The following is a 26,206-nucleotide window of genomic DNA, read 5'->3' as shown; positions in this document are numbered from 1 at the left end:
CAGGGGGTGCACTAGGTGTGTGCGTGGAGCAGGGAGAGGACGGATGATTAAATTAAACAAGTAGAACTGCTCAAAATGCCCTCCATGTTCTGGAGACTGTGGAGCATATCTGAAGTCCTGGCCTCAGTATGCTGTGTTAAATGCATATCTACTTATACATCACGAACCATTGGGATGGACTCAGCGAGAATTTCTGATTGTCCAAACAAAAATTTACGTTCCTACCTTGATTTCTTCTGTATAAAAGAATGTGGAAATGTTTCGCAAAAAATAGCTTCACTGCATCAATACATAGTCTGGTACAGTGTTTCCATAGCAACAGCTACAACATTTTTTTCTTTATCTTAACTCCAGAATGGAGAAGTAAAAAAATTACTTCATTATCTTGATAAAAACTACAAGTACAAATAATAACTTTAAATATTTATATATTATTGAAACATTTAAATATTTCACTCATTAGACGCAATGTAGCGTGAAGCGTCTAGAAATATGATGACTCCCTCCTTGATATTGTCCTGTATCTGGGTTAGGTGTCAGCTAAGTGTCAGCTTCAGTCTACTCCGGTCAATATCGACTTCTATGTCCACGCACCTGTGGGGGGTGTGTGTGTGGAACTCTAGAGTAGGAGAAGCTCTACCCCACAGAGGAATATAAGAACCAGGGAACATACGCGAGAAGAGGTATAAATCCTGATATAGATTACCTTCACGCTGGTCAATAAATACGCCCATTGCTAACAACATGGGAACGTGTAGATCAACTGCTTAACATTTCATCAGTGTCGAAGGACAGTTAGCTTGACCTCTTAATGGTGTCTTTGGTGTGTGTACAACTGCTTGAAGCCAAGCACTCCAGTAGGATCATTTGGAGGTTCCTGCAGGAATAACTGCCTCTTCACCTAATTAATATACAGGTCTTTTTAACACTCAATTATGTTGTTTATTATTTACATAATGGCTTGAGCTCAAATTTATAAGGGGTGTGTGTGTGTAAATATCTTTTTTATGAATTATGCTGTTCTGCGGAAAGAAATGTTCTGGCTTGTTTGTGCATTTGAGTAAGGTCATTCAATTTTTGTTCATTAGCATCATCAGTTAATTGTGACCACTTTACCCACCAAGCCTGATATATATTTGCTCAAGTTCCATTTATTCTCATCTCAAACACTGTGTTCTGATATATTGATAAATTAAAAAGCCCCCTTTCTGTTATTCCAGTTTCTCTCAGTTATTTTATTATTAATAGCACATTTCCTTTTAACAGAGTTGTTTACGCTTTTTGTGAGTATCATTGTGGAACTTAATGTATGGATATTAATATTCACAATGATAGCACACTGAATGATCTTGACAATCTGTTCTATGGATGTAATTATACATCCATGATTCATTTATTGCTGTCTCCACCCAGATCACGAATGTGTATCTAATTTAGTGTTTCTTCACCGGCTACATAAGGGCTTCTCCTAATATCTATTTCTGTTTGAAAATCTATTATTTTCTTGCCCTTGTATTAGTTTCTATTCTGTTGTGTATGTTTATTTGTCTGTCTCATATTCTGCATTTTTCTCCCCTCTTCCTTTCTTTTTCTCTGGGGATGCAGATGAAAACCCAGCCTGTTTTATTTTTTCTTCAGAGGATGTTGAATATTTCAGTTTTGTATTTTCTCCCGTTTCATGTGCTCCCTCTTTTTCCAAGCAGCTTTGATGTGTCTGTGGATTCGTTATCATTCCATTTGGATGAGCTCACAGACACAGACGCACAGGCGCACACACACGCATTCGCTCACACACACTCATTTAAACAAGAGACCAGAGGCATCCACATGCAAGTGTGCATTCTACTCTGTTTTTATTTTTCGTGTCCTCCTCTGCCCTCACCATCGCTGTATGCTTTTTAAATACTGCACATACGAAGAGGGATATTTGCATAAGCAATTAGGTTTGCCTCAAAGTTGAGTGTGTTCTCTTGCGTCAGCTGCATGTGAGGATCAGTGTGTCTGTCATTCTAGGTTGTCTACATCTGTATGGCTTCACATTTGCCAGCAATTTGTGCTGCATACTTAAACAGAAATCACTCCTACGTGCGCATAGAGGAATTTAGACAGCTCTGGAAGTGTCCTCAATATGCAACATGTTCATGCTCTTCAAAAAAGGACTGTTGGCCACCATTTGGATTTCACTTTTCCCCAGTCAGAACAGCTATTTTTGACTAAAGTGTAACTTCAATGCTTGGACCTTTGCAGTAGTGGCTGGAAAGTTATCTTGCTCAGGCTTCCTTCTTGTCATGTCACATCTACCAGGTTGAATAGGACGAATGCGTCTTTGATGGAGAGTGGCGTTTTAACTATATGTAATTTCTGTGAGAGACAGATGAAGGGAATTCATGATCATCACAGACATTGTTGCAATAATATGTCAGTCTTCATCTTGGGATCACTCAAGACCAAGGTAGCACCATTACCGTCAGTCAGCATTTGTCATGCTAGTATATTGGAACCCTTAGTTTCTGAAGAATGTGACCTGAAGTGTGATCTCTTGAATAGACAAAAGGCAACGTTCTTGATCAGTAACTGTGTTATTATATAAATATGACGAGAAGCATCCCTCGAGCTGTGGCGACGGTATGACTGGAGTTTCTTCGCTCAAACACTGCCACTTTCCATCTTCTCTCTTTCTCTTTCCTCTCTGTAAACAGCCATTTAGGATTTAGGGGTGAGAGGACTTCCTCTTTAGCAAAGGCCACATCTTTAATTTGAGTTTCTTCTCCTTCCACTTTTCTGACCAAGGATCCATTTAAAGCCAACATGCCGCCCTGGTGCTGGCACCCTCACTTGGCCTGCCTCTCCCTGCCAGGCCTCCCGCAGTCGTTTTCTCCATCCTTTCATCTCAGCCACAGTGCACTGTTATTGATGGTGACATTCTGTCTACCACTCCAGTGACCACCCGCGTTCGCGCACAGAAAGTTATTGACCTGGGAATTACAGAAGGTAAAATGTGGTCACTTTGCTCAATTTTAGACTGAAATTTATTTATATATTTTTGGGTTTAATCTTGGAGCCTGGCTGCCATATTCTGCACAGTCATGGTCTGCTCTTTTTTTAGTGTGGTTGTATGTCATAGACACTACAGGATAAAACCTAAAGTGCTCTCATTCAAATGCTTTTTTCTCTTTGGAAGTTTAAAAACATCTTTCTATGTCATCCTCGTTTCCCACAATGCTCTCACCACATATTCTCTGTGTCCTTCTGCGCCCAGAAGGCAGTCATGCAATGGGTCTGATTAATAATTACAGAGTATACAAAATTGGGAAAGGGCAAAAAAAACAATTTTGTTGTCGTTTGATGTTCAACATGAGAGAGACCAAAATTACAAAGAGACAGAATATTATAAAGAAGAGAGAAAGCTTGCACATTCCTTTTTTAAATACTGTACCCATTTTTTTTATACTTAAGTCATTGACTTTCTTTGTCATCCCCTTCACTTGTTACTTAATTTCAATAATTTGTATTGTCGAGATATTAAAATAAATAAATAATTTAATACTAGTGCAGAACATGGCGCGGGTGCATTGGACCCCCATTCCCTCATGATTGAATAGAACTTATAGAAAACAAGATGGTGAATTTTATCTTTGTGTCATATCTTTGTCATAATTAACACTGACTATGAATGCAGCATCATGAGACAATTGGTTTGATATGCATGTTTTGATAAGGTGTAGAGTTTGTGTTGTGTGATTATGTTCTGAAGCACAGCAGCTTATGCGTATAATTCGCACTTTATTTTTCCCATCTACTGCTGCCTCTGTGAAATCGCTCTTTCTACCAACAGGGCTGTGTAACTGCATTTGAATCTGTCATACTGTGTCTGTCATATAAATGAAATAATTATCATCCAAAAATTTCACCCTGTGTATTATAGGTAAAAGTGATTGGACAACCATGATAAAAAAAAACAAAAACCTTTTTATGTGCATCCTCTACCTACCACTCATTATTCACTCTTTCATCCACATGTTAATGTCCCATCACATCTGATTCCTGACAGCTGCTTTCTCGTGTTGTTGTATTTGCTCCTACACCTAGTTCTGCTTTGACACGTCAGTGTGTAGCTTTTCTGATCAGTGTGTCCTTCATTCTTCTCAGCACCAAGTGACACTTGACAGAAATCCTACTTGCACACAAGTCACACAACTCTGCAAGAAGGTGTTTGGGTTGATGGATCCACTGATGTATGTTTTCTGACTAGATTAGCACATGATATGACGAGACAAAATTGTATTTGAAAAATTGTACTTTTTTTGTGCTACATTGTGAACGCGTTCACCTCTGCTGTTGGCAGGGAGAAAGACGGCCAGCTGAACAGAGAGAGGGAGAACCAAAGAAAGCAGATCCAGCAGGCAGATCTGACTGTGGAGAAGTTCAAAATGCGGGTAAACAAACACACCAACACACTTATATTGCCACATAGATTTGTTGTGTAACACATGCCCTCCTTGAAACCCACATTTGGGCATTCTTCAATCACTTCTACTGACCTTTGCAACCTCTATGCGTATCCCTCAAAGGCTAAAAGTGCTGCATCACCATCTATTCGGTTCAATCACTCCTTCGAACAAGGGCCATAACCATCCCACTGCTGACACCACTTGTCATGGAGGTGAAGGATAAGTTGTCCATGCTCAACGGCTGCTGATATTGTCACATTCCATAGAAGTGTTTGACGCCTGATCAGCTGCTTCTCCTCTACTTAGTATACAGCTAGCAATAACAGGACCTGGTGCAGATGTGATAATGTTCTAAAAAGTCATCTAAATAAACAATAATCTAATTAAACCCAAAGTAAATATTCTACATCTGTTGACTTAAGAAGACGTCTTAAACCATTTGAATCCTATTATTAGACAGAAGCTATACTATTTTACTCCTTTAGCTGCATTCGCTCATGTAGTCACAAAGCATGAAAGAACTGATAGTGTATCTCCATTCACCTCAAGGTCTCTCACAATCATACTGCTTCTCAGTGGGCGTAATGGGGGGAGGGGAGGATTTGTGTGGAGAACAGGTCATTCGCATTAAGCAGTCAGACTAATTAGTACTTGAAGTCAGGTTTCTCCATGGGCTGCAGCATATCGGGAGAGTTTTCTAATCGATACACGCTGAGCAAGAAACTGCAGCTCACTTTGGCTGGTGCTCTTGCAGAGAAGGTTTTGTTTTACGATGTGTTAACAACAGGACAGCTCTCGGTGTGGTCTTGGATTCTTTTCTAGAGCTCTGAGACCAGTCTTAAGGCATAAACAGAGAGCAACACATTTACTCTTAATTCTTTTGTCCATTATATTTTACTTGAATTATGAAAATACCAGATACAATAACTCAACAACTCTTATACAACAACTTCTGCCCACATTGTGACACACACTACTCAACATCCGGAGGCCCTCTTGTAAACCATAAGGGGTTCAAATTTTAATCCAGGCTTCAAACTGGATACATTCAGTACCTGGTTAAATCATCTTTACAAAGATAAGGACTTGTAATTGAAAAGTATATATTCTTTGCTCCACTGCTAAATTGTAATTTCCCCTCTAACAGATGATGGCACAAGAAAAAGAATACTCTCACGAACTTGGGGCCCTCAAAAAGTCACACAAGCAACAGGTTGGTATTTGTTTGAACCTACTATTCTGTAGTTAGCTATCCTGATACGGCAATTCTGATATTGCTCATTACAGTAAGATCTGTTTAATTGAATTATATTTATTTGTCGTGTAATTAAGATGCCACTTGCCCAGTCTACTTAAAAATGTACGGGTAAACTAAAAACACTTGATCCCATTCTAAGGTCCAAATTGCTTTCTCCCATACTACTGTTAGCTACACAGCGGCGTGCTTGATCGTCATCAAAATGTCATATGAAAAATGTCTTTGCATCTTCCACTGCTCCATAACTGTGGCTCAATCCTTTAACTCAGTCTTCTGCTGTAAGGAAGTCATCTTTTATACATCACTTGATTCAATTAAACTGGAGATGGATTTTATCACTCTCAAGTGCATGTCTTTGAAGAGGTGTAGCTTGTGTTGCTACTTCAATTTTCCTTTAACCTGTTCCACCACCTCAATCATCATCGACATTGTAGCTGATCATTCGAAGGCTATGAGATCAATCAGTGTATTGTCATACCAATTACCATGTTTCTTCCAATACAATGTTTTCTCCTTTAGATATGATTTCACAAATGCTCGGCCTATAATTGAAGCATGATATTAATTTTTTTGTACTCATATGAGCCTGTATGTCCATATCATTGAGAATAATTGAGCTCTATGAGAAACATTTTTGTCTTTTTAATTGGATGAAAGGGAAGGTGCCTCAAGTAGCACTGTAGCAAGTGTGTCTTTTATATTCCACTTTTCCTACAAACAAAATTGGGTTTTAGAAACAGTCTAACTAGTACTGCGGGGAGATGTGATTCATAGGAATGTACATGGAACATTGAAGTTATGTGTTTCTCTCTCTATCATTATTGTTATTATTTTGATTTATTTAGCCGTCTGGGTTATGTTTGACCAGGTGTGGTACCCATTGTTTGCTGGTAAGACAAATAGCAAACAGGCAATAGAAAGTGGTTCGTCGGAATTTAGAGTGGTGAGATCCCATTTGTTGGTTCACACAAATATACTTTTAAGTGTTCATAAACTTCCAAAAATAGCATAATAACGTGTCATGTATTCAACCCACATCAATGATCTGTTTAACGTGACTTACCCGGCTGTCTAAACGCTGAAGATATCGGTCCAGTGAATATATGTAAATAATCAAAGCCTCAACAATAGTGCTTAATATTCAAGGGAGCTTTGTCCAAAGCTGCAGAGAATGGAGTTGACAGATGAAGCATTTCACTTAGCTGCGCATGAAGCAGCCTTTTGTCTTTAAGATAAAACAATCTAAAGATAAAGGGCCTGTCGATGTGGTGATGAGGGTACGAATGCGTGTGACATCATTGTCAAAGATGGAAGCATGGAGAACAAAAGAAAACTGTCTTTTTTGTGGGCATGGGGAATATAACTAAGTGAGATGAGGTATCTGTCTCCAAGGTATCGTCTGCACATTGTATTGTAGTTAGCCATCTTTGCATCAATCTTACATGCCTTCATTCAAAATAAAAAGCTTATACTTAGTGATTGAAGTTTCCCTTCATACGATGGGTTTACTTTTTGACTGGTAAGTGAATAAACTAAGAAATTACTAATGGTTACATTTAAGCATTTGTTTATCCATACAACTGAAATGGTGCTTATCATAAATGACAAGGTTCCCATAAACTTCTCAGCCTCTTTGTACCAAACAGCCTTGACACATCAGCACCCTTTTAAGTGTACATGCAAATTATGGCGTAGTGGGGTTCTTACAGTTAGATAATAACAGGCTTATCCATCTACTATTGCTGCCACTGTTCCCAGTTGTACCCCAGCCTTCCCTGCTGAGACCATCTTTTTAAAACCCATCTATGCCCTCCCTATTTTCTACCCTCTATCGAACACATCTGAGTTGCCCCCCTGTGGTTGGAAGAAGCCCATTACCTCACTGTCCTGTCTCAAACCCAACCATGACAGCCAAGGCAGACAGGAGTCGTGCTGTGCCCTAACGCCCGATCTCTTCTACGTTCGTGGCATCAAGCTGTGCTACCACCTTCTCTGTATTCCTTTTTGTTCACAATGGCGGTCCCTTTAAGAACTGCTGCACCCAGCATCCTTTTCTGTCTTCTGGTGATGTCAAAAATGGTCTCCCGCTTGGATATACTCTCGCCCATATCTGTCTGGTTCTTTTTCTTCACAACGGATGCTCACTACTTATTTCGCGCTTGTTTTATTTTATTCTTGATCGCACCAAAACTTTTAAACCCAAGACACGCCATGCTATAAGCAAGGACTTCCTTGTTTCTTCTTGTCATGCTACAGTCTTTAAAGCTGCCGCATGCTCTTCTGATTTCCGCGTGTTTCTAAAACATAAGCAGTTGGCGAGTTTGAACTACATTTTGTCTTGGAATAAGAAGTGACGGTACAGCTATTCTATTGTCTTTAAATAGTCTTTTACGTCCACTGGTCATTGGTTTTCTGATGTCACTTTTGGGCTCAGATGATCAGTTTATGTCAGTTTATGTAAAACATTCCCGATCGGCATGTATCAAAGCTTTTTTTTTTTGGAGTCTTAGCTGTCGAAATCTGTTGAGCATGGAATATGTCTTCCTGTAGTGTCCAATTGCATTCATGGTCTAGACATAGGAATCAGGGCAGAGCAGTGGGCAAGGAGGCGGTGTCTGTTGGCGTCAGTAGCCGGCCAGGTAGGGTGCCGTCAAGCATAATGTGCAGGGGATTAGTTTCAAAGCGGGGAGGCAAAAGGCCCCAGGCTCTTGCTTTCAAAACTTTAGCTGGGACTGCATGGTAGGATGGCGTGGGGGTCTCTGGTCCCCCTCATCACCACCATGGGGGACTGGGAACAAAGTTGAGCCTGGGAACCAATTGGTGGGTTGGGGCTAAGATCTCCACTGGTAAGACTCACCCCGCAGCAGGTGACTACAATCACAGCCAAGCAAGAACACAAACTTGATCTTGAGCTGAAAGACATTTTAGCTGTGTAATTTGCATTTTGAGCTTACCTCAAAGATCTCTTAAATTCACTGCTGTGCAATATTCTTACGAATTACCACATCATACTATCTATGTGGCTAATATGCAAATCGTGCTATCTTAGGCTATGCGTGAGACAGAGTTCGATTTTACACATCTGCTCCCTGGACTCCATTTTTTCATTTGTTTAAAATCAATCGTAGTAATAAGCCGATTTTCACATGCTGTCAGATGCATAGCATGGGACATCGATAAGTACTACAGCCAGATGGCTAACCCCTGCCAGCAATAATAAATCGCTGGAAATAGCTGCTCTTTTATTTGCCGATCCCTGGAGAAGAAGGGGGGCAGAGAGAGTAAGATAGGATTTGGACATTTGCGGCTGGTCTGTAGAAATCGTGGGAGGTGAAAGGGCGGCGGAGAATACCACATGTAATCACAGCACTTCACGTCTTTTGTCGACGATGGAAGGAAGCAAAGAAACTTTCAGAGATCCTTTCTTTCTGACTGCACCCAAGTTTCGGACACATGGATGTTTGGGAGTATCGATGGGTGGATGGACAAGTTGTCATGACGACAGGGTGGTACTGACTATGTGTTGGCTGATGAAGTCTTTCTTTGACGGCTTGTCCAATCAGATGGCTGAGCAGCGCGTGCAATACGAGCAAGCAAGGACGCGGCAGCAAGAGCAGCACTGCGCGGAAAAGGATAGCCTGGTCCAGGAGCGCCAGCGGGAGGTGAGCACATTGGAGAAGGAGGCCAAGGCAACTCTGCTTCAGCACCAAGAGCGCACCCAGGAGTTGCAGAAGCGTGATGCCCAGGTAGGGGGTCTCCACTGATCCACCTTCACTCACGCTGACCCCGCGGTCTCCCGCGGACAACCATTTTGTATTTTCTGCTTTGACATCTTCCCTTACATTTCAAAAGCACAGCAGGCTATGTCTTTTTACGTAAAGTTACGCAACTCATATCAGCCCCCGCCAAAATACTATAAATTGATCAGGAGCTGTTGTATATTGATAAATATTAAGATTCAGTAGATTGTTGCATGGTTTTGGGCTGTCATTTTTACAAGCCGGACTCATCAGCAAAATGTTTTGACTTTCATTGTTGTGCGGAACTCTTAATTTTCGCTCACAAGTATTTGTTATTGTGGCTCCTCTTTTGCTGTCCACTCCCAAAAATTGGGCATACCTCCTATTGAGGTCTCTATTAATGAATATATTTGACACTGAATGTTGCTATATGGTAGAATTGGATCTCACACCTTTCAAGCCAATCTCTTATCTCCGTTCGGCCTCAACTAGCTTGAAGCTCTGCGGGAAGTCATTTCAAATGTAGATTCCAGCTGGGGGTGTATGACAACAATTTTTTTTTTATCTTATTATGAAATGGTACAATGATAGCATGCACATTTTCTTCTGCTTTTACTTACATAATCGGAACCTGTAGCTTTGTTTCTATGGATTTTCTGCACTTGCGTGAAGTGCGCTACCCTTGTTTATGTAGTTGTTGGTGTTTTCCGTTTTGGGTTTATTGAAATTATATAATTTAATGCAGTCACATTTCAGTTTCTTGAACCAAAATATGTGGCCGTTCCATGCAGCACATATATTAAAATGCTAGCAACCTTGGATCTTCTTTACCTTTTCGGAGTCGCATTTCTTGCCTACAAGTTTTCCTACATGCCTTCTGAATATATAAAAAAAACGATAGAATTATTGCTGATTGCTTTGCCTATAAAGATGAAATAATGTAGTGATACACTTGGTGACAGTGCTTACATGGGTTTGCATCACCATCTGAAGTGGCAAAACACATTTACACCACTGGAAGTCTTCAGTTTTGTACTCATTCTATAATAAATTCTTACCATTCAAATTCACAACCCACAACTACACAATATAATTATCAAAAAATTATGGATCAAAGTTTGTGAGGAAATTTTTTTGTCTGTATCATAAAACATCCATCCGAGACGCATCTGTCTCTAGATAGCCTGATTTTACATCAAAAATTGCTGTCACGATAGGACATTTTTGAAAAATCAAACCACGTATCGCTCATGTCAAATTTGTCATATTCGTACCTGGTGACAGGAAACAACCCCCACATCATCTCAACCTGCCTTTTTCTGATATATTTTTTTAGTTGATACCATGAGAAGATCTAATGTCAGCCAGTCAAAACAAAATCGATATTTTATTCAGGGCGTTTAAAGGTGAAGAAATATTCCAAACCATGGAGGGAAAACAACTCTGTTCAAGTGTCTATACAAGTAGTTTTTCTGAAGACGTTTTGCCAATGTGACAAGACCCTGACACTCTAACTCCCAAATGTATAAAACATGAGCTGTCTTTTACATTTAATAAACAGACAACAGTTTTGCATCAGCAATGTTGTTTATCCAGATGTATTTCCCACAGCAAGCTCATGGAGCCGCCAGCACATCTTCCCTGGATGTATACAACTTTTTAAATTTGACTTAATTTGTGAGGAGTGGAGTACTGGTTTGTGCGACGCTCGGTAACCCATGTTTCATTTCACACTTAAACACTGGAGTGGGAGCTAATGTCCCGGTCATTGTGATCGTCCACTGCTGCCCTGTTAATCCATAATCCTGCTTCATTCTCACACTTTTGTTGCTTTTGTTTTCTCAGCAGTACTTATTCTGACGGTTAATTCAATTTAAGTCTTGCTCTTCTTGGAGAGAAATAGACGGTAAAAAGGATAAAAGAAAGTATTAACCCATTGAGAGCCTTTTTAATTTAAAAATCTGACAAAAATTACATTGTGTTGTGTCATAAATGATCAAGTGAAAAGCAATCAAGGGATGTGGAGTGATGAGTCAGCACAAACACTAAAGCATGTGCTCTGGAGTGAGGAGCCAAACATAATATTGTTTTATTTGCATTTGTTATTTGTGACTCTTGTTGACTTGAAGTGAAGCTGTAGTGATTAGTCCTGAAAACTGCAGTACAGACTTGTGTTAATAAATTTACCCTGTCATTAAAGAGAGCACGAGAACTTCAGTAAAATGATCCTACTGTACGTGTTCTTATAAGGAGAAAACATCAATTCATCTATGCGGATTCAGTTGACAAATTTGCTGTGTGTAACAGTCTCTAGGCGTTTAATTAAGACTATATCCATATAATTATATCTGTTAGCATGCCATCAAAGCAGCTTGTATCATATAAGGCAGTGAGCTGGGGTGAACACACAGAAATGTCCATGAAATTCCCCGGCGGAGCTGAAAAAGCAATGTTTTAATTGAAAGTCAAGGTTTTTCACAAAATCAATTAGCTATGACATCACTATCACTGTGCTCATGTAAGCAATGCAAGGCGCATTTTTATTTCCAAGCCTGCACCGGTAGATGTCCAAAGTCTGGCTTGGGGCCATTTGTGGCACTTCATCTTGTAGTCTTGGGTTTTAAGATATATTATTATTAATGCCTCCCCAGCGTTGTCATCAGGAAAAGCTATAGTACTCAAAAATACTTTTTAAACACCACAACAGCTCTTTTTGAGTAGGTGGTGTCAAATGTACATAAAGTCCCCAATTAATATTAGCTGTTACATTCACCTTGTGTTTTGAAGTTTGTAAGGTATATTTTAGCTGTTATGTTTCAGGACATGAAATGGGTTTAATTTGCAGTTAAATATTTGATTTGTCTTGTCCTCAATGAAAACCCGGCTCTACACCATCTTTTGTTGGCAAGAGAACACTGCTTACAGTCAGTCACAAACAATTCCTGAAAAAGACAAAAGCTTGATTTTCTGGATATGCAAAATATATTTTCCAATATTTGCAGCTCACTCCTCACTGCCTTTAATAATAAGCAGAAAAGATGCAAAGAATCTGGACATCAGACAGCATGATAGGATATTCTGCTGTGATGGACTAAATAATGATGCTGTCAAGCTTTCAAAGCATTTCAATCCTGAAAAAGTGGTTTAAGATGAGAGGAATAAAGGAGGCGATGACAGACTGAGGAGCTAAGAAGATGTTTGATGAAGAGAACAAGGCTGACGGCTCCACTACCGAGCATATTGATTGTCTCAGTGCTGAAGTATTGTCACTAAGTAAATCTTTAGTCTGTCAGGAGATGTCTAGTTGGGTGAGTGATTTACGGTGTCTAGTTGAAATGGTTCCGTCAAGCCAGGCATGGTTAGCTACGTATGAGGAAAAAAAAAGAATGGAGAGAATAATTTACAAATAGAAATGTTGGCTTATATTTTTAAACAAATTTTATAGCGTTATTGAACATCTTCATTTGTGATTTCTTTTTCAGCATCTCTTTCATTATGCAATTCACACATTTTGAGGATTCTTTCAGAAACTTCAATACTGCAGTGTGTAAGAATGTACATTTTAGGAGAACAAGCTTCTCTTTTGACCACTACCAGGCACCAAATATATATTCTCAATGTAACGGGAGATAATATAGATAGTAAACCATCAATGAGAATTTTTATTCATAACTTCAAACCAACTATAAATCTAATTCATAATCCGTTTCTGCAATCTCGACTGTGGTCAAACATGTGATCTGGTTTTATATGACACCTTGTAGTGTTGTGTCAGACGACTACTACAGGAGCCTTAAAGAATGCTCCTAATACACGTGGTAGGCCAGTAGTTTATGCCCAGTATTTCTCAGTGAAATCTGTCTTTTCTTCTTGTACTACATGAGATCAATCCTACCAGCTATGGAAGAAAACAATATGGAATATATGGAATCTGGACTAGAATTACCTAATTCTGCTAATAATGCAACTTGTCAGAAACAATTTGATTGCACATTTGCAACAATTTGAGGTAAATGTGATAGAAAATACTGCTTTTAATAAATCCGAAATGAATTCTGTGTTGGTGATTACGGGCGTTTCATAATTAGCATTTTTTCTAACTGAAGACAGACATAGGGAGCTGAGCAAATAAAGCTAGAGTCAATGTTTGTGTATAGATGGTGATAAAAACACCCATTTATCATTTTGTGCAAACGTGTTTATTTTTCTCGCAACGTTCACTCTGAAGTCTCAAACAACTCTCCCTGCTTATGCGGTTTCATTTATTTGTCTGTGTAAATTGACGTATTTAGCGTTGCCCACGGGCACGAGAGGTTACCTATTCAGCATCATGTTTTTAGGCATCATTTAATTAGAGCCACAATCATTTTATTTGTTCATCGTGGACAAATATTGAGTTGACTGCAGGCTAATGTTTGTTGCCACCTAATGAAGTATAAGGGTATTAGAGACAGTCAACATACTTATTTTGTAACGGATTAGATGCTTGATTGTAAAATTTGTTTCAACAAATGTTTATGCTTTTACTTAAGCAAATCATTTACAACAAACTTTGCAAATGTCTGAACTGTAAAAAAGTCTGCTATTTTTATGTGTTGTTAACGGTAGGTATATTTTCTTTTGTTGCCCCTTTGAGGTGCATTTTAAATTTTATACTTCTTGAATACAGTGACTTGGACATCACAAGGAACGGGTCAAGCAATGTCATACTTGGTTGGACGTAATAAAAATGGTTTTGTCCACTCCAGTGCTTCTGTTCAGTCGACCTCTCAGCAAAGAAAGCCTTCCTTGCCAGGTGTGTACATTGGGGGTGCATGTAAATGCCTAAAGGAAACCAGGACCTGTATTGTAGCACTCCATTTCAGTGCATTATTATCATCACCAGTTCTTATTTTAGCACCATCTGAGCTTTTCCTTCCTTCAAGCCAGGATGAGTCGATGGAGGTCAACATTTCTATGAGGTGTATTTTTGTTTATGCATTTGGATTGTATACAACAAACAAAAAGCTGCAGACAGAAACAAACAGAGAAAGAGTCTGTTTCTGCCTTTCACCTGTTGAAGCTGTGACTTATGCATACTCTGTACATCCACTTTTCAAGGAGCTGCTGAATCATGAGCCATCTTCCAGGGCCTATATGTATATTTTTTCATTTCACTCATTCCTCTTTTTTCGTGGATGATTTTCTTCTATAAATATGAGAATATTCTTCTTATAATGCACAAAGTTTCTCACTGACCAGTAATCCGGGGTTGACATTTTCAAACCAACTATGTTTGTTATTTTGTGGAAATACATCATGCTTCATGACTACCATTTTTCTCCAGATAGCTTTGTAATTCTTGTGTCTCTATAATACTTTGTGGTTCTTCAGCCAAATCTGTTCAGCCACATGTGGTCCAGCAAGTGTCTTAAAGTGAATGCGATAATCCATCAGAATTAATATTATCATACAAACGCTCACACTTCGAATGTACATCTGCTATACTCTTTTATTTATGGAATTTTTGGGGGTTTCTGGCTGACAAGCTTTGACCTATTTTCGTCTGTGTTCAGCTTCACCACAAATTCCTATACAGTCGTCTAAAGGAACCATGCGATTTAGCCTGTTAGATTTCGCAACTGTGCTGCAGATTATACACTAACTTATTAAAATATTTTTGAGAGACAGATCATCAACATTCAGCAAAGAGAGAATTATACATTAAAGGCTCTTCAGGGCTCAGATGTAATAGATGTTTGCCCTTGAAGGCAAAAACGGCGCACAGAGACTGGTAATACTGAGAGAAAGGAGAGTGGGACACTGGGTTGACTGTTTGTTTTTACCTCTCTGAATTTTCTAGATGCTTTTTTTATGTGTGCATGACGGGGGCGTCCATGTGCGTCTGTTTTACTGTGTATAAATGTGTGAGCAGAAGTGGATTTATCAGTGTGTGCCAGTGTTGGTGCAAGTGCAACACACAGCCACATCATCTGCCTGTTTTTGTGACACTCCTTTGAAGTCTCTTTGATTCTCCCCAGTGCTCGCTAAAAAATACTTCAGACACTTTCTGTCTGATTGCCTTAGCATGGTGTTGTCCTGGGATGCCCAGGATTTTGAGGCGTGGGAGGGGGGAGGCAAGAGAGGAGCATGCGGTGCAAACCGAAGTTAGAAATAAAGCGACTGTATCAACCAAAGTAATGAGGATGTGCAATATCTGTGGCCTGTGTGCAATATAGGTGTGCAAGTGGGTACGTTTAGAGTGTGGGGATATTGGCCTCTCTCAGGCTGTGGGAATGAAGCACCACATGTGCAGTCACCATCACAGCCTGAACTTGTGAACCCTTCTGAACATCTTCTCTCTTCACATTAACTATTATATCCTTTCAACCAGTCGCTCTCTTGAACACATTCATGAGCTGCACAGTTCAGCAATTCAAATTTGTTCTCAGTGGGTGTTGACCATCAGAATTCAGGATCTTTTTACGAGTGGAATGGATATCCATCTATGATTCATTTGGTCCACTTTCATCCGACTTCCATTGCTCACTGCATTACAGTGTCAATATTTAAAGAGATAGATTATGAATGAACTCTCTTAATGTACCAGATCACCTCTAGTCCATGGCAAACACCTAATAAACTTTATGTCTTGATCTTTGTAGACAATTTTGGACTTGGAAGCTCAGTTATCAAGTCTCCGTGAAGACTTTGAGGTTGCCAAACTCCAGCATGAACAGCAGTTGGCAGAGATGACAGCACGCCATGAGGAGGAAGCGCAAACAGCCCTTTTGGACAAAGAGGCCGCAATGGAGCGCCAGCGTTTGGACCTGGAATACATTTGCAATGACCTCCAGAGAAGACACCAGAATGAAGAGCAAGCTATTAAGGAGGCGGTAGGTTCCATTTGTTTGATTTGATGATAATCCTGCATCAGAAGTGTCCCTATGAGCCAAAACAACAACTTGTATTTATGATATTTTTTTTATTTGCCAACAGTATGGTCCTCTAGCACTTTTAGCAACTTATTTAGCAGGAAGCAGACCCAATGTGGTGTTGATCAGAACATGATCATCAAAGACAGACCTTTTTATTAGACGCCATCCAACACCAGCTGTGCAGCATTAACCCTGGAATGCTGGGACCCCAGAAGCATCAGGCAATCATTCTGCTTCATATGGCGAGCAGAACCAGATAGTGAAACGAACAAAGTATGTGAAAGGAACAAAACAGTTCTTGTTAAAATGGATGAAGATTATTTTCTGCAGTGGTCTTACGCTGGATACGTACGAATCCGTTCAGAGCGGATTCACATTTGCTGTTCCAGTTTCACTTCTTTCATACAGATAAAAGATTTTTCACATTTCCGCTCTTTTTTTTGTGAGATGAAATGCTTAAAAACTTTTACTACTTTGTTGCACCTTGATTTGTCTTCTGAATGTGTCTCTGTGGATTGAAGTCAGCCAGGCTTCAGATCTGTATTGACTAGATCTTTTTGTAAGCTGAAAATTGTTCATTCTTTTGATGCACACAGAAATGCTGTCCTCTGCAGTCCACTGCACTCCTCCAAGCTGAATCTGGGCTTGCCAGCTTTTTTATTTTTCAAACATCCCCACCAGAAAAAAAGCCCACAGAAATCCATTAAGTCCATGAATGGATTCCCATCAAAGACGCATGCGTTTAAGATCGCGGCGAGACAGAGAGAAGGGAGTGATAAAGGCAGTTTGCTGAACGTTTTGGGAGTAGCAAGACAGAGGTGTTGGGCGGTGAGAGGGAATATCAGAAGAGATTCAATTAAACTTTTAGATGGTCCCATAAATTTCAGTTACCGTAAAAATAAAGTTGAAGCAGGATGGCAGGAGAGAAGGTGTATCGCAAAGGGATTCATATTTCTATTTAAGTTTGTCTTTGTAGATTGTGAGTGTGAGTGAACATACGTTCCCAGACCTCCCAATCTCTCAGCCCCACTGAGGGGCCTGTGAAGCCGCCTCTGTGCCTGATAGACGCCTCATCTCCAGACTACTGTGGGCACAAATCCTGTCTCTTACCTCCAAAACCTTATCTGACTTTTTTTATTCTCCTCCACAACTCAACTGTCTATATATTTCTGTCATTCCCCACAGTTTCCATTTTCCAGCTGTGCCAACCGAGAAAATGAGTGTTTCCCCAAAAAGTTTTTCACAGCAGTTTTAAAATACTATACTCTTACTACCACTCACTCACTCCTGTTACTCGTGTTGTACTACTCGTAGTGTTTTCATCATATCCTTTAGTCATATTCCATTAATACTTAGGGTAAGGGAAAGTGACAGCATGGACAGGTTACCAGCCTAACACAGGGCTCATAGAGAGAGACAACCACTTGATCTGATCTGTCCAGTGTTTTGACTGTGGGAGGAAACCAGAGTTTCTGGAGGAAACCTGCGGCACTCCACTACCTGACGTATTACTAGATTGGAATTGGCAGTTATTCCTTAGGCTTCAATTGTCTGATCAATCGCATAATTAAATTTTGAGTGACATTTTTTATTAATCCAAATAATCAACAACATTTTACTATGTATGCACATTTTAGTTGTATATATTTACATACCCTATGGGTCTAAAGCAAGGCACTCATTAGTAAACAAGCACAGTTAGGATAAGATAAATGATGCTTTAAATTTGGTTCGAGGACAAATTTGCACATTTTGGTGAATGACCTGATATAACTGCACTGTACTTACCCCACCTGTTTGTCAATATTTGGGGTATAAGGTAGTCTGAGATAAAAGCAAACGCCTCAGGGTTGATAGGAAATGAAAGGTGTCTGGAACCTGCAGTTTATATTTACTGAAGTCAACTGCAGCGCTTTGTACTTTTTAGAGATTAGTTGTGTAAACTTGGTCTGAAACAATATGTGCATGGGTGTGATCGCAATGTGTTTGCAGTGCACATATGCTCTGCGTTCCCTCGTTTTAAGTTCCATCTGTCTTCACTTTTTGTTGTTGTTCAACTGTCGGACAAAAGGGCCGTGCTTTATAAAAAAACTACTTCTACAGGTTTGTCTGTGCATCTTTAACCACATTTAGCAGTTTTACAAAGCAAAGATCCACAATTTACTGGAGATTTATTTAAGTATAAGTATCAGAAATGAGCTAGTTTCTTAGAAAATAGCAGCCATCATGCTGCTGCATTTCTTCATAGAATTAATTCAGGTATCAAGAAATCGATCAGGCTTTGCAACCTCAAACTTTCTGGGTCTGGCTGAGGTCACATCAAGTGCAATCATTCTTCTTTCATTCAAGGGGTTGCCCTGCAAAATAGGGGGAATTTTGTGACGTAGAAACCGTACGTATTAGAGTTCTAGCCAGGATTATTTTCCTCACGTTGGTGGGTTAGTCATTACACTGTCCCTTCTCTGGAGGAACCAAAGAATAGCACAACGAAGACACCCTCACTAGCTGAACAAATGTTAAGGAGGGCTGACAGCAAGGTTGCACTGTCATTATGATTCACAGTTTGCTATACACAGACAATAACACAAATCACCCCGTCAAATGGGTAGGGGATCAAATTCCTAGTGTAGGCACACCCACACTGTTAAGGCACTGACAAGAACCATATTCTAAAATAATTTAGGTCTCAAGCAAATGATTTTGATTGTGATACCAAATCTTTCCTTTGAAAATGATAATAGTGAACTCTAATCACTGACTTTTTTACTACATGTATCCTCAAAATATGCTTGAGACAGGTCAGTTTTAAAAACACATCTGCCCCCCCAAAATGTCTTTCATGTGAAAACACAAGTCAGTGAAGACACAAGTCTGTTTTACTGCTAAACACAGGCAAATATTCCCCATGTCAATCCCTCCCTGTCCTCCTGTAACCTTGACTGCCCTGGTACATGAAATTCCAGACTAGTCAGCATACCATTCTCACCCTCAACCAGAAGGTGGGGCACGAGCATGTTGTCATTGTTGTACTCGCCCCTTGTCTCAGCTTTATTTATTCGGTTTGTCTTCTGCCGTTTGCAGATACATGAAATCACATTATTCAGTTAGTCATGGATTAGAGGGAAACACTGACTAAAGAATGATCAAAGAGTTTTCAGCTCAATCTGAAGCTGAGAGCACGGGCAAGTGTAGCAGGAGATCTTAGGGGAAGAAAGAGGTCAGGCTCTGGCTCCGGTTTTGTTAGGGAGTTTATTTGTGTCTGTGAATGCTTTTTCGTATGTTTGCGTCATTGTTTCGATGCGCAGGGATTGTTTTCCTGTCACTGTATTAAACATATGTTTGGCGTTGATGTGTGTGCTCATGCGCAAGACTATCAAAGCTCGTTTCCTCAGTGCACCATCGGGCCCGCGGCAGAGAAAGAGAGTGAGTGAGTCACCCAGTAGATGAAAGAGTCAAAGTAAAGGCTCTGCCATCCCAAAAAAACATCACACGGCTCCCTTGCTCACTTTTTGAAGTCATCCAAGAGGAGGGAGGGAAACGACACACTTTCTCAATCGCATTAAAACATGGCATCAGGCAGCTTCCATCTTGTGGCACGCTATAGATTACAGTTTGGTTTGATGTGGAGTTTAAATGGGACACCATGATGTCAGGCTCTGTTTTTGGGATAAGTTCCTAATTCAACTCGGAATCATCCTACATCTCAACATCAGGCAGATTTATTAATCAAAGGAGAAATGGAGGCATAAATATAGAGGAAGCGAGTTCAACGTACGTAGGAAGACAGAATTTTGTCACAGTTCAATCAAAGTTCACTTAATGTTTCAAAGAACTTTTCATCCTTTGAAGAAGGGTTTCTGTCATCTGGAATGAAGTTCTCATTTTAATTAAGTTTGGGAAAAGTACACACAAGCTGCCCGTGTGAGATGAGCTATAATATTTTTAGCTTTGTTTGCCTATTCAGCTTGAGTCTATGATTGATTATCAGCTATACTCATCCTCAGATAAACTTGTGGGTTGTGGGAAGTAGGTTAGATGTATAGTATTGCACTGATGGTAATGGCTGTAATTGATTTTCTGATATCTTGAACTGGCTGGTTGAGTTTCTAATTGTTGGCAAGTTGTGTGTGATGTCCATTTACGGTGGCCTGCCTGCCTCCGCCTGCCCATGATGCACTCCTTCTTCTGTGAGGAGTACAAATGCTGCACTGACACAGTGCAGGAGGGATGAAAAGAATCACAACTGTCAAGCAGTGATGGCAAACTGTGAAATGGAAATAAAGCCTCTTGTCATTACAGCATCAGCTCTCTGCCGTGCACACTGCAGTACACAGGCGAGCACAGTAAGACAGCAATGATTACCAACAAACGAACAAATAACATCTCCCTGCTCTACCTAGCTGGTAGATTGAAGTCAAATTGTCATAAGAGTCGAAGGGGTGGATCATTTTGAAGGCCTATGAAGTTCTGGCAGTGGAAAAAAAGTCATTGTTGTGTCGTAATTGAATTAAAAATTGGTTAAAAGGATGAATACCACCTTCAACTACCACCTTGTTGTTATGGGTGGTGATGTCTAGCTACAAACGGAAGCGATGGAATAGCACATGCTCACACTACGTGCTGTGTTAGCATAACAACCGACTGTGTGAACAGAGGATAAAGTTGAGCCGTTATTAGGTGTTCCACGTAACTGTGGAACGACAAGAGCAACAGAGAAGACAGTGATTTTAAGCGGCATCTGGCCTCTTGTAGTTAACTGACCTGATTGGGCATCCTAACAATTTGCCCTCGCCTTGCTCAACTTTCCTCCCCTTCCTAATTTATCCTTTTTAAGAAAAATGACCCACTTACAGTTAGGAGTCCGATACTTTTTGGCTTACTTTCAAGATATCATTGTAATTGTTTCCAAGGAAAGGTAAATCTTGTCGTTTCCGTTTTGAATTCCCCCCAAAACACTGCACCCTAATTCTTGGCCCAATTGACTGTTACATTGCTGAAGTTTTTCTGTTGACTCAGTGAAGCAGTTTGTCCCATCGCTTAGCGGTATCAGAGCAGTCAGACCTATTTTTCAAGTAAAGCTGGCTGTTGTTATATCTGAACTAAGTTGGAAGTCTAGTGGTGTTCAGCCAATGTGGTAATGACATGTGAGTGTTACAAATGGGTGCCATTACTAATGTATGATAATTAAGGTCTTTATTTATTGAGTAAAATAACATACACCACGACTGATGCAGTCTTTGGTTTAGCGTACTTGTAAACTATCACAGGCAGGTGGGCTGTAGTGGACACATTTCACCTTTCACTTTAACTTTCTGTTGACGCCTTAAGCGAACATCACTGTGCCAAATAAGGTTTGTGCTACATTGTTCTAAAGTTCAGCTCTTAGGCGATGCTGAAAAACCATAATTGCTCTTCAGCTGTGAGATGATTGGAAACATATCGCAGAAAAATGCCATATGGAGGCAATATCCTGCCCAAAACAACAAAATCGGGAAGTACTATCTCTGATTCTCTCAGATGTGTCTTGTGGTAAGACAACTTACATAAAGATATATTTGTTCATTTCCTGCCCTAGAATTATCTTTGAATGATTAACTAGACAAAGTGTTTTTTGTTTTTTTTTGTACCTTCTTGCGTGTCAAACTCTTGATCTTGGTTCATATTTGGCCTTGGAGTGCGTGCATGTGCACGTGTGTGTTTGGCCTGAATCCGGCTACAGATTATTAATTAAGTTCTCGTAAGCGGTGCATGCTTTGCTTTCAGATCCACTTCCACTCTCTCTTACACACGCACATCTTACACACACATACACACTTCAAAGCAGCCGCTCTCCACACCACTAGGATTAAGAGGCGATTGAAGAGCCTGATACAGCCTCAAAGTGCCTTCAGCACAAAAATGCCTTTGGCAGGGCCCAGGTAGTCTCTTTGAAAGCCCTCACTCCCTCACACTCTCTCTCTCACACACACACACACACACACATACATGCTGGGAGAAATATACATATGGCCAGTCTTTTAATTTGTCTCACTGTAGAGTTGAGCTACTTCTTGCTTGTCCTATCCCTTCTTCATCTGTCATCGTTCAGTGCAGGTTTTCATGTATGTTTAGATAGGTGTTTATAATTCATCATATTGTCTAATTCCTCCCACGCTTTTCCCCTGAGTAACTGGTGGTAAAAAGGGAATTATATAGTAGCTAACGCCTTATGTTTTAATGAAACATCTGAGCATGTTTGCATGTAGATACCACCATATGTCACCATGGTTCCCTACACTTTCAATTAAATGATGGTGAGATGTTTATTGTGATGCAGCCTGGCAGGAAATTATTTATTATGTATGTTATCAATATGAAACATAATAAAACGTAAAATAGCTTATGACTCCTGTCTAACTTTCTGTAGTCTTCTTAAAGTTCATCATCACGGTCTTGGCATTGTTGTAACAGTTACAGTCCAGATGCCTTTATTGTATTTGGAAGTCTAGCAACATGTTAATTCTCTTGTTCTCAGTGGAAGTGTGAAGTATGTCATTGCACTGCTCTTAATAGAAAGATTTTCTTTTACACATCCAATGACAGGTGTCATATTGTTCCAAGTTTACTCAATTTTGTTGTTGCTGAAAGAGTAACGTCAACAAATGTCTGTTCTCTGTTGTTTCTACTGCATTATAGCCGTCTTTGTCTCTCGGCTCTTTCATCAGCTGCTATTGGGCCCCTGGGGAGGAAAGAGAGTCTGGAGTAAAAAAGACAGCCCTGTGTATCCTTGGTGATGGGCCGATGTTTCCCTGGTGACAGGTGTGTCCGCTTTAAACGGACGGTTGTGTTTGCCAGGAAGTGTTTGGATGGGGTGCAGAGTCCAAATCCAGTGTTGATAGTTGTGAAGGATCGCTTCAATGAAACCGTGTTTGTCAGTGACTCATCTGTCACCTGCTGTCGGGACTGTAAAGAGTGAGTGTCTGAGTGGGATACTCTTTTCTTACAGTACAGCATTTTGTTATTTGTTTCACTTTTTTTATGTGATTGCTAGATGTCCTGCTAGCATTGCACTTTCTTTTGCTGCCCCCTTGGGAACTTCATCCTATTTTTTCCAGACAATATTTTGTTCCTGATTTGCTACTACAACAACTTTGCTATTCAAAATTGTTGTTTACTATGTCATTTGGCATTTACTATCGAGATTATTCAGATTTTTTTTTTTACAGGATCAAATTGAGATGTGTTTTGGATTGAAGTACGTTTCCACGATACTGGACAAAACTAGGTTGTTGCTTTTTTTGGCTTTCTTTTGCCACCAAGTTTGCTAAAGATGGTGCTCGACGTGGCAGAGGTGCTTCTGTGAGTGGTGGGCGTAGTGGCAATAATCACTAACATTATCAAACCCATACCACAGAAAAATGGACCGTTGAACAACTGCTAATACAGTAGCTATAGTCCAATCCCAATCACACACACTCATTGAGATGTCCATTGGATTCCTGCACCTCACTCCTAATTATCTCATTCCGCAGTTAAGCTTCTCGCTGAAACTCAAGGCGGGTTGAATGAAGACAGATCTTATATTAGAGAACTCAGTCTTTGCCTCCAGCTGGCCAGTTTCCCATACAGAAACAAAAACAAAGAGGCGAGCAGTGCTCAATAAGCCCCCTAACCACACTCTCCATTCATGTCTTTGCCGTGTTGTGTCTCTCAGCTTATCCTTAACGTCGCTCCCTTTCTCTGTATAGCTAATTGGCTGTTGCATTTTAATACCCCATCCCCCCCCCTTCCTTGTTTAGTGTTGAATTGTTGGATTGGGATCAAAGGGGAGTGGTGCCCAATGTTCCCCATGCCAGTCACTACCTGCTGGCACTCGTGAAAAGTTGTTAGAGGAACGGTTGCCACAGGTCTGTTCCTTCAAGAAACAGACGTCTCAGTGGCAGAGGTCACTTGAAGTGTCAACGCTCATGTTGTGCTATGAGTGAAACTTTCTCACCAGATTTTATTTTGTATATCTGTCTCACCAGACTCATTGCCCTCTCATTTCAGGCCAGCTCTAGTTTGAAGCACATGGAGCAGGAGTGCAGCCAGAAACTTGCCAAGTCTGCAAAGGTAATCTGTATCCTCAAATCATTTGACCCTGCTGAAATGTTTTTTGTCCTCGTTTTTTTTCATTATTGATATAAGTTCATATATATGCTCTCTCCTTTTTGTGCTGTATAATTCCATGCATGATCACGATTAAAAGAAATGCAACCAGAATTCTCAGATTGAAATGAAGAGAAAGATATACATTATCCCTTTATTTAAACTTAGGTTAGGTCGAAGGGGCAGCACTCTAAATGAAGAGAGCCAGCCACTTTTTCCCGGCAACCTAGGAACACAGTCTCTCCTGGGTCAGCCCGAGGGCCTACAGAAATAGCTTACCAAGGAGAGTCTTGGTCTATGAGTGGGACCTGATCCTAACCTTGGCCATGCCATGCTCTGCTACGATTAGCAGTCTTGTCCTGTTGGTGCAAATGTAGCCACATCATCCTCAAAAAAGCAGGGCCGTGAATGTAAAACCCATCCGTGTGACATTGTGTGCACTGCAATTGAAGTTAAGTTAATTGAAGTTAATGGGTTTTCAGTGCCTGGTGCTTCAGGAGTGACTCCATCTGGAGAAGGCATTAGAAATGATTCGAACAATTTCCCACTTCGGATGAGGTTTTCGACTAGTAGGCTAGACTCCCTTTGCCATCCTAGGGACTAAGATCATTTGTTCAGTGTTCTCCAGCGATGTCACTGGTGCCATATCAAATGCTGTGTTTATGATTAGTATTTTTTTTAAAGAATATAGTATATAAGAGTCTCTTATGTTTTACTATAATCTGCAATTGAAGCATGGTTTCTTTTCATTATAATGTGTTGCAAACCTGAAACAAAGTGGTGTTATGGAGTCGCAGAACAAAATATCACCTCATCTGACCGTAATTGCACCTTGTTACCCAAAGACATTGTTTAAACATGGGGTTTGTTGTTTTTCCTTTCTTCTTACTTTTTAAATCCCCCTATTCTGGGTCGGCTGGCAAAGACACAGAGTTGAAAGCTGGGTTGACAAGCAGATGTTGGGAGAAAACGGGAGCTTATTAGGTTACACAACGATTCACTTCAAAAGAAGTCTGATGCTGTGCAAAAGTTCAGCCATGTTTGCTGCTTTTTGCGCCACACAGACAAAGGCAACAAGTGATTAATCCTCTGTTTTGGGAACACAAAGCTGGCGTCTGTTCAGCGAACATCACACTATCTGGTGTGAGAGATGTTGTTTCGCATTGTGCAATGGAGTTGCAGAGTGTATAGTTAAATGTGTGTGGTTAATGTGGTCGATTTGCCGCGAGCATGGCAGGCTTTCTTTTAAAAGGTGGGTTCCTGTTGACGACCACTCGGGGCGACTCGGTTCAATCCAAACAAGAGGCTTTAGAACCTCAGGAGCTAATCTCAGTTGTTAACCCCTCTGTGTCTGACAGGAGCGTCACCAGTGAGCTAAACTATACGCTTAATAGGCCAATTAAAAACATACCACGCTGTACATTATCCTAAGGGGACTGGAGAGGCGATATGTTAATGGTAAAACACCACGCATGAACGCACACACAAACACATCGTCCTTGTGTGTCTCTCCTTTGTCTCTCTCACTCATCCGTTCTCATTCACTCCCATGCTTACAGCTAATTAGTGCCTCTCCTATCTAATCTGTGTGTTAAGCGTCTGGCTGTGAGTGGTCCTCCTGGGTGACCTGTGAACCTTACAGGCCCGCTCACTTAGTAATGAGCATGCAGTGGGCGGTGTTCACCGTGCTGGTGGGAGATGATGTCTTTTATC

The 26,206-nt window shown here is 40.4% G+C and overlaps 1 protein-coding gene across 4 annotated transcripts in view; it reads left to right on the top strand.

The window, feature by feature from the left end:
• Positions 1–26,206, top strand: part of cep112 (centrosomal protein 112) — a 62,005-nt gene that overhangs the window by 19,773 nt on the left and 16,026 nt on the right. For all 4 annotated transcript variants that reach the window (XM_053852651.1, XM_053852652.1, XM_053852650.1 and 1 more), the window contains exons 18-22: positions 4,346–4,436; positions 5,599–5,664; positions 9,273–9,455; positions 16,094–16,324; positions 24,395–24,457. In XM_053852651.1, coding sequence (XP_053708626.1) covers positions 4,346–4,436; positions 5,599–5,664; positions 9,273–9,455; positions 16,094–16,324; positions 24,395–24,457 — 634 coding nt within the window. The remainder of the gene's footprint in view (positions 1–4,345; positions 4,437–5,598; positions 5,665–9,272; positions 9,456–16,093; positions 16,325–24,394; positions 24,458–26,206) is intronic.

Source organism: Synchiropus splendidus, chromosome 19, assembly GCF_027744825.2.
Source record: "Synchiropus splendidus isolate RoL2022-P1 chromosome 19, RoL_Sspl_1.0, whole genome shotgun sequence".
Classification (NCBI taxonomy): Eukaryota; Metazoa; Chordata; class Actinopteri; order Syngnathiformes; family Callionymidae; genus Synchiropus; species Synchiropus splendidus.
Note: the sequence above shows the minus strand (reverse complement) of the source record. Positions and strands in the feature narration are given on the sequence as shown.